General features: G+C 42.0%; 2 protein-coding genes across 2 annotated transcripts; one reads left to right on the plus strand and one right to left on the minus strand.

Annotated features, from left to right (window-relative positions):
- Positions 1-3,467: 3,467 nt before the first annotated feature.
- On the minus strand, positions 3,468-4,504 carry LOC113054963 (uncharacterized). The gene is made up of 3 exons (XM_026220790.1): positions 4,356-4,504; positions 3,635-4,256; positions 3,468-3,558 (listed from the first exon to the last, which is right to left on the minus strand). The coding sequence occupies exons 1-2, from the start codon at positions 4,393-4,395 to the stop codon at positions 3,652-3,654; spliced, it is 645 nt and encodes a 214-aa protein (XP_026076575.1). The 5' UTR covers positions 4,396-4,504; the 3' UTR covers positions 3,468-3,558; positions 3,635-3,651.
- A 364-nt stretch (positions 4,505-4,868) lies between these two features.
- On the plus strand, positions 4,869-13,547 carry LOC113054962 (myb-related protein B). Its single transcript, XM_026220789.1, has 14 exons — positions 4,869-5,117; positions 5,721-5,817; positions 6,080-6,151; positions 6,292-6,384; positions 6,928-7,148; positions 7,911-8,079; positions 8,562-8,756; positions 9,255-9,527; positions 9,653-9,795; positions 9,871-9,970; positions 10,051-10,161; positions 10,257-10,373; positions 10,454-10,606; positions 12,713-13,547. The coding sequence occupies exons 1-14, from the start codon at positions 5,098-5,100 to the stop codon at positions 12,839-12,841; spliced, it is 1,893 nt and encodes a 630-aa protein (XP_026076574.1). The 5' UTR covers positions 4,869-5,097; the 3' UTR covers positions 12,842-13,547.
- The last annotated feature ends 2,364 nt before the right edge of the window (positions 13,548-15,911 follow it).

Raw genomic sequence — 15,911 nt, forward strand, 5'->3', positions numbered from 1 at the left:
AATGGAAAAGAGCATCTCGGACATTCTACCTAAACTTTCTTTTTGTTTTGATGGAAGACAGAAATCAGTGTCGTTTACACAACATTGGGGTTGAATAAATGACCCCTTTTTGGCTGAATTATTACAGCTTTTAAATGATTTCAAAGCCCCTCCCCCAGGAGCATGATCTCACACAGAGGCACAGTTCTCCGTACTGAAGCAGGCTGACCGTGGTTTCTGGAGCTGTGCTGACTTCATTTAGATTTGGTTTATATACAGACACTCAAGCTGGAACCCCCTGTGCTTTACTTCAAGTGCAAGAAAAGTCAGGTGTGGTTCATCTCAACTTTCTTTACTATGAACTTTCTCAGACATTCAGTTTTAAATAATTCACTACATTTCTTGTAATAATTTTTTTTCCTCAATAAATATAAAAGCCTTTTCTCCTATTGGAGCATTTGGAGATGTACAAAATTGGGATCCAAATCCAGCCTTGGACACTGACATTCAGGATTATGGACTGCTTTACAGCACAATGAAAAAAAATAAATAAAAAAAAAACTCTTCACATATGAAAATGATTTCCTTTGTATTTTATTGATACAGGACTTCCAGGAAGTATAATACACATTTTTATATCTACCATGTTTGCTCCGTTTTATTCCCAGATTGATGAAAGCCAGTCAGCTGAACCTAAATGCCAGGTGACTCGAGGAGGGGTGTCCAAACCTGTTCCTGGAGGGCTGTTGCCCTGCAGAGTCCAGCCCAAACCTTAAACACCACCAATACAGTATACAGGCTCACTACAAACTTCCAGGCATGAGTTTTAGAGCTAAAATCGGCTTGAGGTTGGCCCTCAGAGACTAGGATTGGACATCCCAGTTTCCAAAAGAGCAGTCCCAGGACGGGACAACAGCAGCATTTTCACCAGCGGTCCGTTATGGTCACGGTGCACACTGACACTGGTTATGGTCCCGTGCATGAATAATAATAATAATAATACATTTAATTTGTAAGTGCTTTTCTAAGTACTCAAAGACACTTTACAGAAAATTGTAAAACAAATGTAGCAACATAGAAAAATTGTAAAGCAGAAGTAACAGAATAGAAAATAAAACACACAATAAAATTAAACATTAAAAGCAATTTTCAAAAGATTAGTTTTTGTCAAGATTTTGAATTTTGGCAAGTCAGTGCAGTCACAGATTTTTTGGGGTAGAGAGTTCCAGAGGGTTGGGGCAGCAACAGAGAAGGCTCTGTCCCCCCAGGTTCGGTGCTTGGTCCTGGGAGGTAGAGTCAAGAAGTTTGCATTAGAAGAGCGGAGGCAACGAGATGGGTTGTGGCGGTGGAGCAGGTCAGTGAGGTAGGAAGGGGTCTGGTTATAGAGGGCTTTATGAGTGAGGAGAAGGATTTTGAATTGAATTCGTTGTGGCACCGGGAGCCAATGAAGGTTCTTAAGGACTGGAGTGATGTGGTCGCGGGTGCAAGTGTGGGTGAGTAGATGAGCAGCAGAGTTCTGAATGTATTGAAGTTTGTTTAAGCTTTTCAATGTTGTGCCATACAGGATGCTGTTACAGTAGTCGATTCTGGAGGTGATGAAGGCGTGGATGAGGGTTTCAGCAGCTGAGAACGAGAGTGAAGGACGGAGTCGGGCAATGTTTTTTAAATGAAAAAAGGCAGTTCTGGTGATTTGTTTTATGTGTTGATTAAAGGAGAAGTTATTGTCAAAGATGACTCCGAGGTTGCGACTGTGAAGGGATGGAAACAGGGTGGAGTTGTCGACAGTGAGAGAGAAACTGTGAGTGGCCTTGGTGATGGATTTGGGACCGATGATGATCATGTCTGTTTTTTCACAGTTAAGTTGAAGGAAATTAGTGTGCATCCAGGATTTAATGTCAATGAGGCAGTTGGAGATAGTGGAGTGGGTAACGGAGGTAATGGATTTAGTAGAGATGTAAAGCTGAACATCATCGGCGTAACAGTGAAAGTTTAGACCATGGTGGCGAATGATGTTGCCAAGGGGAAGCAGATATAATATGAAAAGGAGAGGGCCAAGCACCGAACCTTGGGGGACACCTTGGGACAGCGGAGCAGTGGAGGAGGTACAGTTGTTAATGTGAATGAACTGTTGTCTGTCGGTGAGATACGATTTAAGCCAGGAAAGGGCGGTGCCAGTGATGTTGAGGGAAGATTCGAGGCGGGAAAGAAGAATGGAGTGGTTTATAGTGTCAAAAGCTGCTGTGAGATCCAGGAGGATGAGAATAGTGAGATAACCAGCATCAGCAGAGAGGAGGATGTCATTGGTGACTTTAAGGAGGGCTGTTTCAGTGCTGTGTTGCGAACGAAAGCCGGATTGAAAAGGTTCGAACAGGTCATTTGAGCAGAGGTGGGTTTTGAGTTGATTGGCAACAATGCATTCCAGTATCTTTGACAGAAAAGGGAGATTGGAGATGGGCCGAAAGTTTTACATGATGTCGGGGTTTAGTCCAGGTTTTTTAAGAATGGGAGTAACAGCAGCCAGTTTGAGTGAAGGGGGAATTGAGCCAGTGCTGAGAGAGGAGTTAATGATTCCAGAAATGAGTGAGAAAATAGCTGGTAGACAGTTCTTGACAAGATATGATGGGATGGGGTCCAGGACACAAGTAGATGTTTTCATTCCAGTTATGATTTTGGACAGCTCCCCTGCCGACACAGGTGAGAACTGAGACAGGGACAGAAAAGTGAAGGGGGCAGGAGCAAGTGATAGGATGGGAGTACAGACAGTATTGACAGAGGAAGAGGAAAGGTTGTTATAAATGGTGCCACTTTTGGTCTGAAAAAATGAAAGAAAAGAGTTGCATTTTTCAGCTGTGAAAGAGTTGGTGGTAGTATCACTGGGTTTGAGAAGTTTATTTACGGTTGAGAAAAGAGCCTTGGGGTTGGAGGAACCAGAGTGTATGAGGTGCGAGTAGTAAGTGGATCGGCAGTCTTGAGAGCTTCTTTATAATGCTCGAGGTAATCTGTATATGCTTGTAGATGAACAGATAACTTGGTTTTCCTATGAAGCCTTTCAAGCTGACGCTTTCGCAATTTAATTTTGCGCAGATCCGGGGTGTACCAGGGAGCAGAGTGAGTGAATGAAACCGTTTTGGTTTTAATAGGAGCCAACAGATCGAGACAGATGGAGAGTGTTTCATTGTAGTAATCAGTGAGATCGGAGGTGTTATCAGTCTGCAGTGGGGGGGGGATGGAGGATATTTTGCTAACAAGAGAGGCTAAAAGAGCAGAAGTAGAAATGGATTTAAGATTTCTGAAGGAGATTGACCGTTTATTAGATAGAGGCAGTGACCAGAGGAGTGGGACCAGAAAGTTTGAAAGTGATGTGTTCAAAGGACTGAACAGCAGGGATGAAAATGATGGATGTTTTAATATCCTTTCTGTACACTGCAGCTCACACTTGCCCCCAACACACAAAAAGACAGATCTTTTGTAACACTAATGCATGCAGGTCACTTCAAAACTTTATTTTTTGATTAAATACATTCTATAAATATTTACATAATCATCGATACGGTTCTAGTAAGAAGCGCAGCAAGAAGCCTGTAAAATAAAATATAATAAATGCATATTAGAACAACCCTTGTCAAGTTTTTTTTTGAAGATTAGGATTGCATACCTAAAATAGGGTTTTGATCAAATGGCCAAGTTAGGTGAGCTCAGTTCCTCTCGGAGATCTGGGATTGCAGAAGACTGACTAGATCGCTGCCTGACCATCTCCTTCCACGAGCGCTGAAGCTCCTCCGAATCATTTGGGTGAGGGGACATTCCTGACCACATCAGTGACTGTGCCGACAGGTTAATAGGACTCCATGTGGATTCCAAACATGATTTTGGGCTTTCGACTAGGGCCTTCACAAGAGACACTTCCCATGATGGGTGTGTGGTGGTCAGATCCACACAGGACAGGTCCAGCGAGCAGGCCAGGACGGGCTTCTGAAACACGACCCTCTCGTAGGGTGTGGAGGACTGGCCCTGCACTGGACTGATCAGAGCGGTGCTCAGACTGCTGCCCGGAGAGAGAGCGGGCTTCTGGAGGACAACCAAAGGTGACAGGAGACTCGTGGAGTAGTTCAGACATGGTGCAGGCGCAGAGTCCTGCTCTGAATACTCCAGGACAACACCTTTGTTTGGTCTCAGGAAGCCATCGGCTGAAACGGCTGATAAAGACAGACTCCGGTCTGTACAAAAGCCTTGGTCAAAGTCAGACAGCGACGGGCCCTCATAACTCCTGGCCAGCTCTAGAAAACAAGCATTATTTAATCAACTGTGTTTAGCATTAATGATGAAAAACATTCTTTTAGGTTCAATGTAAAAGGTTAAAGTTAGTTTTTATATACCTGTACTGACTTTACCAGGTCTGTCTTGTCCTGCGTCCATCAGGAAAGCATGGCGTTAATTAGACTCAGCTTGTATTTATAGCTGTGCTTGATTAACTCATTTACTCAAGTTTAAGATTAGTTTGTCTAGTGACGGGACACTTTGACTGACGTCAGCAGATACTAAAATAACCAAGTAATTTCATGAACTTGAGTGATGAAACCATATTTAGAATAGCTAAATTATGTTATAATCGCTATAGGCTATAAAGATAAATTGTGTTAAACAGAAATTATGAAATTAAAAATGAATACATCTATGGTGTAAAATTACTATTCGATTTTAAACAAATTAATTCATAAATTAATAACTATAAAGTACTAAAAGAAACATACAAAGGTAGATTTTCTTGTTATATTTTTTGGCTAGTTTAAATTACATAAGAAATATCTTGTCGCTTATGAAGCGCGTCCACGTGTTTGCGGGCGCGCACGTTCTGCGTCTGGATGGTGCGCGCGCAGCGTGTTTCCGCTGACGTCACTCGCGGGAATGCCTGTGAAAAAGAAGCGCGAGATAGAAACTTGGGCGCGCAGTAGTACATGTTTAGCTGGCGGATGTTTGTGCGCTGTTTAATGAGAGTGTTTATTATATTTACTCGACCGTCTCATTAACACCACAGATGTTTGTGTGTGTGTATGGATGCAGCGCGCTGTCCTCTTAAAGAGCTGTTTTATTGGAGCATTTTGAGCAAACATTAGGGAAATGTCGTGGTTTGCGCGCGGGTAAGTGCATAAAGTATTTTATTATTGTATGTTTAGTGTAATTGTATTCTATACTCTTGCTTTAGGATGAGAATGAGCACATCTGATGCATTTAAATAAATATCTGTGTTTGTAGTGATTGTTGACATTAAGTTTGTGAAAGATGCATTGAACCCCGCCTAATATAAAAACACAAAGAGAGCTCGAACTCACGGCACCCGAGCAGTTTCAGCATTATACAGACACACTGTAGTGCTATTAACTAATCCAAACCAGTTATATGTGATACATGCCTTAGTTTTTATCCAGATGTGTGTGTGTTTTTATTTTTTTTATTTATTTTGCATGCACTGAGACTGTTAGCCAGACATGCTAGTCGATTGATAGTGCAAAGGTGGTGATTTACATTTCACAAAACACATCTGAAGTTCCCAGAGATGGGGTTGAAAGTGTTATCACATTTCCTCGATGTTGATCTGGTTTTGGTTAACATTGTAAACACTGCCCTGCCAAATGGTGTAGTGTACCATCAACACACAGCTGCCAGAGTTTGCTGATCTGTAGTCCGTGTTGTTTCCCCAACCCTAAACGTGTGTGTGTGTGTGTGTGTGTGTGTGTGAACAGAGAGGACGAGGAGGAGGCCATGTGTCAGGACACAGACTCTGATGTGGCTGACCAGAAGGATTGTGGGAAAGTGAAGGTGAAGTGGACTCAGGAGGAGGTATGGTTATACATCACAGTTTAGAGAGAGTAGTTGTTCTGAGGAATTGAACAGACATATAGATCTGTGTTACATACCATTGGAAAAGTCAAATGAAAAGCCCTTTTTGTCTAATGTAATGTGAAGTTTAGGCACAAACAACAATCAAAATCACTGCAGAAACTGTTTGACATTATGACAGACCATAAACTACCCGTAAGCTATTTCTCAAAAATGAATGATGCTGTATGCATTTATTTATTGTTTTTATTGTATTTTCCAGGATGATAAGCTGCGGAAATTGGTGCTGAAATTTGGACCAAATGATTGGAAAACCATTGCTGGCATTTTACCTGTAAGTGTGTTTCTGTACATCAACAGAGCGTTCAGAAAGCTGTTAGCTTCGTTTTCTGGAGCTTTTGTGTCTCCACATTTAACGGTCTGTGGCAGTCGGCTTTAACGGTGGTGGGCTTTGTTGTTGTTGTTTATTTGAAGACTCGATCCGAGCATCAGTGTCAGCATCGCTGGTTCAAAGTTTTGGATCCTGATCTCGTCAAAGGACCCTGGACAAAGGAGGAGGATGAGAAGGTACGATGTATAGACAAAACAGCTAAAAAACTCTTTTAAAACAAGCTGGGAAAGCTTGTGTGGTGTATATTCTACATTCATTTTCCAATTTCTCATTTAGGTTTTAGTAAGTGACACAGACGTGTGATTTCAACACTGCAGGAATCAGAGACAGAATAGTGAAACCTAACCAGAAGAATTACATTTACTGTGTAACCCTGAATGTTTTACCATTTGGCAAATTTTGGATGAATGAATTAAAATTAGAGCTACACATTAAATACAATGCTGATATTGGATTTGATGCATTCGATGCTTTGCTTGACAGCTAAAATAATTTGAACCATATATATATATATATATATGCAGTCAAATGATTACTTTGATCTAGGCTTTATTTGAGATACAGTGGTCAGGGGGTTAATTACTTATTTTTCAGACAGTTGTCACCAAAATCCCCCAAAAATTCTACCTGGAAAAACCAAAACTCTCATGGGTTTCCCAGGGCTTGGCACCGCAGTAGTCCTGATCTGAACCTGTATGGTTGTTTGAATGTGCGTCCAGGTGATTGAGCTGGTGAAGAAGTACGGTAACAAGCAGTGGGCGATGGTGGCCAAGCACCTGAAGGGCCGTCTCGGGAAGCAATGCCGAGAGCGCTGGCACAACCACCTCAATCCAGACGTCAAGAAGTCTTCCTGGACTCCAGAGGAAGATCTCATCATCTACAAGGCTCAGTGTGTGCTGGGTAACCGCTGGGCCGAGATCGCCAAACTGCTTCCTGGAAGGTGAACGCACTGGAGATCTTAGGGTTGTCTTTTATCCTTGTATAGTTGGGCTGGATTACACTCTTGTCCAACAACAGCGACTTCCATTCTATGTGTTTCCATATTGTCTAATGTTTTCCTTCCCCCGGGGAAAAATGGATGTATATAATGTGAATCTAAACCGTAGACAGGCTGATTGAAAGTGCAAATTACTTCTCTGCCAGCAGGAGGCGCTTTAGGAACGGCGGAAATAGCGGTTTACCCAGTAACGGCTGTAAATAAATTAAATAAACGCATTATAGGAAAGATTAAATGAAAATTACAACTTTTCTTAAAACCACTGGTTCCCTTTAAAAAAAAACACACGTTTATATAAAATCACCCGTGCCACGTTTTGATGTTGAAGCGCGCAGTGCTCATATTTATTCAACGAAGCCAAAGCCATCAGGAAAATCTATTTATGGTAGAAGCTTGTTTTTACCATGGAATAAAAGTTTTACAAATAAAAATGAAAAGAAAATTGCAACTTTATCTCGCAATAGACACTTTTTTTTTTTTTTTCTCATGGTGTGTGAGTTTGCATCCTGCAATTCGGAAATCTTTTCTCACATATAAACTTACAGTTGTGAGTTATAAAGTCCAGGCAAATGTCCGCTCACAATCCTGACATTGTCTTTTTAATTTGTGAGTTTATGTGTCACAATACTGACGTGTTCTCTAACGATTGGGATCTTCCATAGACTGGTATTCTGTAAGTTAAGAAGATTATTTAATTTTTTTCAGAACGGACAATGCTGTGAAGAACCACTGGAACTCTACCATCAAGCGTAAGGTGGAGACGGGTTTTTACGCAGGTGTGGAGCCGACGCTCCAGGTGCTCCAGCAGCCGGACAGTGAGGAGACGGAGCAGGTGCTTCAGCAGCCCTCTCAGGACACAGAGACGATGGGGAAGGTGTGTGCTTCATCTCTGATCTGTGCTCCACAGGTGGAGGTGTGCTGTGATGGAGCCAGAGAGTGTCTTAGTGGTTAGATGATGTTTCAGTGCTGAACCTAAAATGCAGTGCAATACAATGATTGAGAGACGGACAAACACTCGTTCCTCAGACGCTTGAGGATCATGTTTTAACTAAACCTGATGTCTGGATGATCAAGTGAAGCAGAGCTGCTTCATTCCAGTTAGTGTTCATCTCGAAGTATTACTAATAATATCACGCATTATTCTCACGTGCTGAAGGTGGATGGTTTACTTGATGTAAAGTCTAAACCATCAGTCGGATGACAGAAGTAGGAAGGTTTTGTCCTGATTTGCACAAGGCAGATACGGTGGGTTTTTAGGGTTAAATCTTGTGGTGGTTCGTCTGACGCTGTGTTTATCAGCGGTGTCTTTGAGCAGTAATCCTGTGAAAGTCATTTGTTCTGCTCTTGTGTTGACAGGATGCTGATGCACATGAGAAAGTCTCCTCTGCTGCACACAGAGCTGCGTCCTCTCCCCAGACCCCGACGGCTCCAGCGAGCCCCAGGAGTGAAGCGGGAGACTCTGCTGGGTCCACGTGGGTGATGGACCGCTCCGGCTTCCTCTCTCCCTCAGCAGCCCCCACACTGAAGGAGGTGATGGAGCTGATGGATGGGGTGAGTTCAGCCCCAAAACACCCGCTGCTCTCTGTAGTCATCAAATCACATACCCCACACCATGCATATTACAGTTGATATGGATGATTATCAAAAATACTCTGTAATTTGAATGTGTGAAAGCAACTCCGTAACGACACTCTCTTTTGAGAGACAGTATCTTTATTTGTTACACGGCTCTGTGGAATACTTGATTCTGATTGGTCAGTCACGACCTTCCGAGGAACGTGATCCCTGGATCACAACCTGTAAAAGCTAATAACACAGACTCATCCGGATAACAGCACTCGGCAATGTATTCTTGCTTGAACTATTTGAACTACTGAACTACTCTTCGTGACAACTGTGATGCATTTAAATGATACTAAGCCGTAGAGTTCTGCATGATTAAGGGCGTGGCCACTTGAGTGACAGCTGGATAGCCGCTGATGTCACCCTGTCAGGTGAGGTGGGGGTGTTTTCCTGCAGTCTGACAGCAGTAATGACTTGTTCTCGCAGGATCTGGAGGGCTGGTGTACGATGTCGGACTTCGAGCTCCCGGAGGAGAGCCAGAGCCCCGAGCTGCTGCAGTTTCGTCTGGAGGGCAGCACCCTGCAGGAGCTCAGCAAGGGCAGCAAAGGGGAACTCATCCCCATCTCCCCCGGCGGGGCGACCCCTCCGTCCATCCTGAGCCGCCGCACCCGCCGACGCATCGCCCTGTCACCTGACCCCAACGACTCCAGGACCCCCAAGAGCACACCGGTCAAAATCCTGCCCTTCTCTCCTTCACAGGTGAGCAGACGCTCTCACATCCCTGCCGTGTGTTCACCTCAACAGCAGTTCACTAGGGTCAATGTACTGGCTGATCTGATTCGTCTACTGTGCAGAGTTTATATGTTGTTTTGCTGTTTGTACAGTTCTTTAATAAGTGGACCAAGCAGGACGCGCTGGACCTGGAGAATCCCTCTCTGACGTCGACTCCTGTGTGCAGCCAGAAGGCCCTGGTCTCGACCCCCCTGCACCGGGACAAAACCCCGCTCACGCTGAAGGACAACTCCCTGTACGTCTGAGCCGTCACACAGAGCTTTATTCACATCGTATGTCACCGCTAAACTCTTCATCTGCCCTCCTGTAGGTTTATCACACCAAATCACAAATCTAATCTGGACACCACCCCCCGGACCCCCACTCCATTTAAAAACGCCTTGGAGAAATACGGCCCCCTGCGGCCCCTGGTGAGAGCTTTACTTATGTTCAGATCTCACTGATGCTCAACCTCCCGTCTGATATTCTAGTCTCTTTTGGTTCTCTCAAGCCTCCGACCCCAAACTTGGAGGAAGACCTTAAAGAAATGTTGCGCAATGAGGCAGGAATTGAGTTGATCGTAGAAGACGAAACTCCTGCAGAGAAGAAACGCAAACAAGTGGTAAGATAGATATATATATATGTTTTTTAAATGGCTTAAAATGTCATCCGTCAGCCCGTTTGCAGCTCTGTTGAACCACATGTTTCTCTTCTCAGCACCGGCCGCCGATGAAGAAAGTGCGTAAGTCTCTGGCTCTGGATGTCATTGACTGCAGTGAGACCGCTGCTGCACGAAAACTGCAAATTAAACAGGCGGTCCAGACGAGTCAGAAGGTACAGGACCCGGAGCGAAGGGCTTGTGTGTGCCCAGCATCACTGAACAGATTTAATCATGTTTGTGTTTTGAACCCCAGGCTCAGATGGGACGGTCGCTCTCTCTCGTCTCCTCTTGTGCAGTGAAGAAGGAAGAGAACCTGCTGGATCAAGGGTTCATTCTTGGCCCGAATGAGAGCGGGCCGCCCACTAAACCTGTGCCCCCCACACTGAAACAGAGTCCTCCGATACCTGTGAGTGCTGTTAGATCAGACGAAAACATGTCTACCAGAGATAACTGATTCAGTCATGTGCAGATATAGTAGATCCTCACAACACCGCTAGTGTGTTTAGTTCTTCTGTTTTAGCTCAGTTCATAACTGTGTTTTATTATGCAGTGACACTAATGCTAGTACTATTAATACTAGTGTTCCTGTAGCTCAATTGGTAGAGCATTGTGTTATCAAGCGCAAGGTTAGGGATTTGATTCCCCGGGAACACATGATAGGTAAAAATTGATAGCCTGAATGTACTGTAAATCGCTTTGGATAAAAACGTCTGCTAAATGCATAAATTTAATTTAATTTAATTTTAATGACAGACATTGGTTACGTGTTGTTAAAGGGATGAATCATCCAAAAATATACATTTTCTGAAACGGCACATTGTTTATTGATCGTATATTGTTTGTCTAAAAAAACCCAGATGTTAATCAGTAATTTTTACACATGATAAAAATGTAATTTGTTTATTGAAAGTATGCTGCCGTGTTTATTACACTTCGTTGAACTTCTTTCGTTTATTTTTCATTCTTAGTTATTAAATAATAAAAAGTGTTTTTGCATCATTCTTGATTAGTTTGATTGACAGGAGTGTTATCCAGGTTTGGGGCCTGTCGCACATGTAAATTCATGCGTTCATCCATTTAGTAGGACCGTGATCTGCAGCTGTGTTAGAAAACATTAGAAAAACAGCAGCAATGCATAGTTCTGTTAAAAATTTTTTAACATGTCGTCCCACTCACGAGGGAGAAAGTCTGTCCATCAGTCTGTTATTAACGGTAAGACTTTCAGTTCCACGTGTGGCCGGTTGAAGCTGAGAGCACACTACTGTCAGATCGATTGGGAGTTCATCTGAGCTCAGACGGTGTTCAGTCGTCCTCACAAAGATAGCCTGTTTATTTTTAATCATTTCTGTGACTGATGCTGGCTATTAACAGCACCTGTTTCATAATTTGTTTACTGTTAAACAGATTTATAATACAGTGAATTATAGCCTATAATTAAAAGTATTTACACTGCAATCATCAGTGAAAAAAGCTTTATTTCAAGCACAGACGTTCTTTTTTTTTTTTTTAAAGAAAAAAATACAACTTGTTTAACACTAAATACATTTCTTCTCTCTTTATTTATTTAGCTATTTTCCACCAGTGTTCGGGATAAGGGAATAAATTCACACATTTTTGCACCGTAAAGCAGTCAGATGCCGAGAGCGTCATCAGTTTTTAGCTACTTTTCACTTTCTGTTTTGTTGACTGAGATTAAAAGGTTCACGGCATAACTCTTGGGCAAAGTTTGCACGTTGCTTTTGTGCTATCCATTGGTAACTTTCCTGATTTAAAGCAAAAAAATGTACGTACACTATCGCGATGTATCCATCTGAGTTCATGTTTGAGGTCCACTGATTTGTGCTAAGCCACTGGACTCGTCCGTTAGTCCGTTAGTTAGCCTAGTGCCCGCTCACTTTTGCCCAGGCCACCCAAAAAATACAATTGTGGCTACATTACTGATTGCTCTTTACAGACCTGTGTGTTTGTATAACAAGTGCAGTGTCTGTTCTTGGAGCATATAATCCCTGCTCGTGCTGGTCTGTAGTTTATTCATTCTGAACATGTTGGGTGTCCATATTGCACCCAAATCTGACCCTGCACCCCCTGGGTCCGCAGCAACACACCCACCACGCGTGAAGTCGATTGGATGAACGGTTCTCGACATAATATAAATGCAAACAGACAGAGAGATTCCTGCCTTTATTAGAGAGAAGAGTATGTTCAGCCCCTCCCTCTGAAGCTTTGAATATTCGGTGTTAATCACTAACGAAGCTTCGAAGCTCAAAAGATGGTATTGGGACCAGCCCTACCCTCCGGTCATGAGATCCTAATCTGGGATGGGTTGAGGACGACACGTTTTCATCTAAGTTAGTTTTTTGGGTGAACTATTCCTGTAAATAAAGTGTTTATTACAGTAGACAGAAATAGACATTATCATATGATTATTTAACAATGAAATCATTTTACTGTTGAATTTCCAGCAACAGTAATTAAATCCTAAAATGTCCTTGTCCTTCTCTTCTTCTGATAGATGTCTCCAGTCTGGGAAACGGTTGTCTGTGGACGGACACAAGACCAGCTGATCATGACGGAGAAAGCCAGGCGGTACCTTCGCTCTTTAAAATCTCACGCCCCAAACCGAGCGCTCATTCTTTCCTGATCCCACACAGCTTCTGGATGTTTTTTTACAAAGCATAATGTGTTAAATTTGTGTTGGTTAAAAAAAGTCATGTAGAACATGAAACCAATTACTTGTTCCAGAACAGACATTTAATGCTGATAATGCTTTTGTCCTGTTTTCTGTGGCATATTAGCACATTCAGAGCACCATTTACTTCATTTAACCCTGTATAATAAGTGTATTGCTATTTTGTTTTATTTATGTATTGTCAGCCTGTTTTGATGTGACCGCAAGCATTTTGCGGCAAATATAAAATGGCGAACATCCCAAGCCGAGTAAACAATCAGGTTACCGTTCAGGGATCTCAGTATCGTTTTATTCACATTGTCTGTGTTTGTGTATAACTAGACATCTGCTAGACTCGGCTCATGTGATGTACAGTCTATTGAAAGACACAGGTTGACATTTTCCCTGGCTTTAGGAGGGTCAGCATGTTGTAAAATAACATCTAGGACCTTAGGTTCAGGCCTTAATTCGGTGTGCATAGAAACATGAAAAAATGGTAACACTTAGACCATATATTCCTGTAACTAGCATAGAAAAAAAAAAAAAACAATTTCAGGAAAATGGGACTAGTTTATTATCTTGTCTAAATCAAATATACAGGAGCATCTCAGTTCATTTATTTCTGTAATTCAACTCAAATTGTGAAACTTGTGTTTTAAATAAATTAAATGCACACAGACTGGAGTAGTTTAAGTCTTTTGTTCTTTTAATTAGACCAATAAAAAAAATAATAATAATTTTAGTGATTGTTGGCCTTCTGGAATGTATGTTAATTTAGTAGGGGCTCCTTGTGCTTTAATTACTGCCTCAGTTCAGCGTGTCATGGAGGTGATCAGTTTGTGGCACTGCTGAGGTGGTCTGAAGCCCAGGTTTCTTTGACAGTGGTCTTCAGCTCATCTGCATTGTTTAGTCTCTTGTTTCTCATCTTCCTCTTGACAATAGCCCATAGATTCTCTCTGGGGTTCAGGTCTGGAGAGTTTGCTGACCACTCAAGCACAGCAACACATGGTCATTCAACAAACTTCTGGTGCTTTTGTCAGTGTGGGCAGGTGCCAAATCCTGCAGGAAAATGAAATCAGCATCTTCAAAAAGCTGCTCAGTAGAAGGAAGCATGACATGCTCCAATATTTCTTGGTAAATGGCTGCAGTGACTTTGGTTTTCATAAAACACAATGGACCAACACCAGCAGATGACATTTCACCCCAAATCATCACAGACTGTGGAAGCTTAACACTGGACTTCAATCAGCTTGGGCTTTGAGCTTCTCCAGCCTTCCTCCTGACTCCAGGACCTTGGTTTCCAAATGAAATACAAAACTTGCTCTCATCTGAAAAGAGGGACTTTGGACCAACAGGACTTTTCTGGGCAACAGTCCAGTTCTTCTTCTCCTTAGCTCAGGTAAGATGCCTCTGATGCCGTCTTTAGTTCAGGAGGGTCTTAACAAGAGGAATACGACAACTCTAGTCCAAATCTCTTGACACATCTGTGTGTGTGGTGGCTCTTGATGCCTTGACCCCAGCTTCAGTCCATTCCTTGTGAAGTTCACTCAAATTCTTGAATCAATTTTTCTTGACAATCCTTGACAAAAGGCTGCGGTTCTCTCTGTTGGTTGTCTTTATCTTCCACACTTTTTCCATCCACTCAACTCTCTGTTAACATGCTCAGATACAGCACTCAGTGAACAGCCAGCTTCTTGTGCAATGAATGTTTGTGTCTTACCCTCCTTGTGAAGTGTGTCAATGATTGTTTTCTGGACAACTGTCAGATCAGCAGTCTTCCCCATGATTGTGTAGCCTAGTGAACCAAACTGAGAGACCATTTTGAAGGCTCAGGAAACCTCTGCAGGTGTTTTGAGTTGATTAGCTGATTGGCATTTCATTATATTCTAATTTGTTGAGAAAGTGAATTGGTGGGTTTTTGTTAAATGTGAGCCAAATCATCACAATTAAAAGAACCAAAGACTTAAACTACTTCAGTCTGTGCATTGAATTTAATACATGAGTTTCACAATTTTAATTTAGTGAAATTAGTGAAATAATTCTGATTTATTGAGATGCACCTGTATATAACTGAGCTTGTAACACATTGCAGTAGATACAGCAAGTTTTTGTTGGATGAGTTTTTCACCAAGGCACATAGAGCAGATTTGATAAAATAAAAATCTATAAATGACTGCATATCTGTCGGTCACAGTTGACTTTAAATAAGTGAATACAAATGAATCCGCTTGTAATCTGACGAGGGGTTACCAACTTACACTCATTCGCCATAAAACAAAATTTCAGACAGCACACACTACCCAACTACACCTCACGCCAAATAACCAGAAAATGCTAAATAAATGGAATAATTTAAGATTAAAATATGCATTTTCATGCATTATAAATTACATAACTGTAAAGGCATCTTAAAGAGTTATTTACATTAAGCCCTTCATATTATATGATGTATTTAAATATTTTATAAGAAAATATATACTTTGTATGATGAGCAGATTTAATTTAGGCTTCAACACATGCATGTATGATATCAAATCTGGTAAAGGTGAAAACTCAAAGGTGTGGGTGATGCTCAAGAGCCACCAGCTTCTGGGTTTACCGGAGGTGATGGGATGTAATACATTACAGTAACCAATCAACATCTTGTGAAGTGAAAAGGTGTTTGTAAGAAATAAATTCATCATAAAGGTATTTTAACTTATTGCTTCTGGTTAGTCCATAATCCATTAAAGGGTTAGTTCACCCAGATAGCAAAATTATGTAATTAATAACTTACCCTTCATGTTGTTCCAAACATGTAAGACCTCCTTTTATCTTCAGGACACAGTTTAAGATATTTTAGATTTAGTCCGAGAGCTCTCAGTCCCTCCATTGAAGCTGTGTGTGCGGTATACTGTCCATGTCCAGAAAGGTAAGAAAAACATCATCAAAGTAGTCCACGTGACATCCCTTTGATTCCTTCATAGTGCTCATGAAGTGCTCATGATATGTGTGTGAAGCTTCTCTGTATATAGATGGCTGTCAGCCTTGTCATAGTTTGTAT

This window comes from Carassius auratus, chromosome 36, assembly GCF_003368295.1.
Source record: "Carassius auratus strain Wakin chromosome 36, ASM336829v1, whole genome shotgun sequence".
Lineage (NCBI taxonomy): Eukaryota > Metazoa > Chordata > Actinopteri > Cypriniformes > Cyprinidae > Carassius > Carassius auratus.

Coding starts and splice junctions, on each gene's coding strand:
- LOC113054963 (XM_026220790.1), bottom strand. CDS start 4,395: ATGGACGCAGGACAAGACAGACCTGGTAAAGTCAGTACAG. Junction 4,257..4,355: donor ACCTGGTAAAGTCAGTACAG/GTATATAAAAAC, acceptor CTTGTTTTCTAG/AGCTGGCCAGGAGTTATGAG.
- LOC113054962 (XM_026220789.1), top strand. CDS start 5,098: ATGTCGTGGTTTGCGCGCGG. Junction 5,818..6,079: donor TGAAGTGGACTCAGGAGGAG/GTATGGTTATAC, acceptor TGTATTTTCCAG/GATGATAAGCTGCGGAAATT. Junction 6,385..6,927: donor CAAAGGAGGAGGATGAGAAG/GTACGATGTATA, acceptor ATGTGCGTCCAG/GTGATTGAGCTGGTGAAGAA.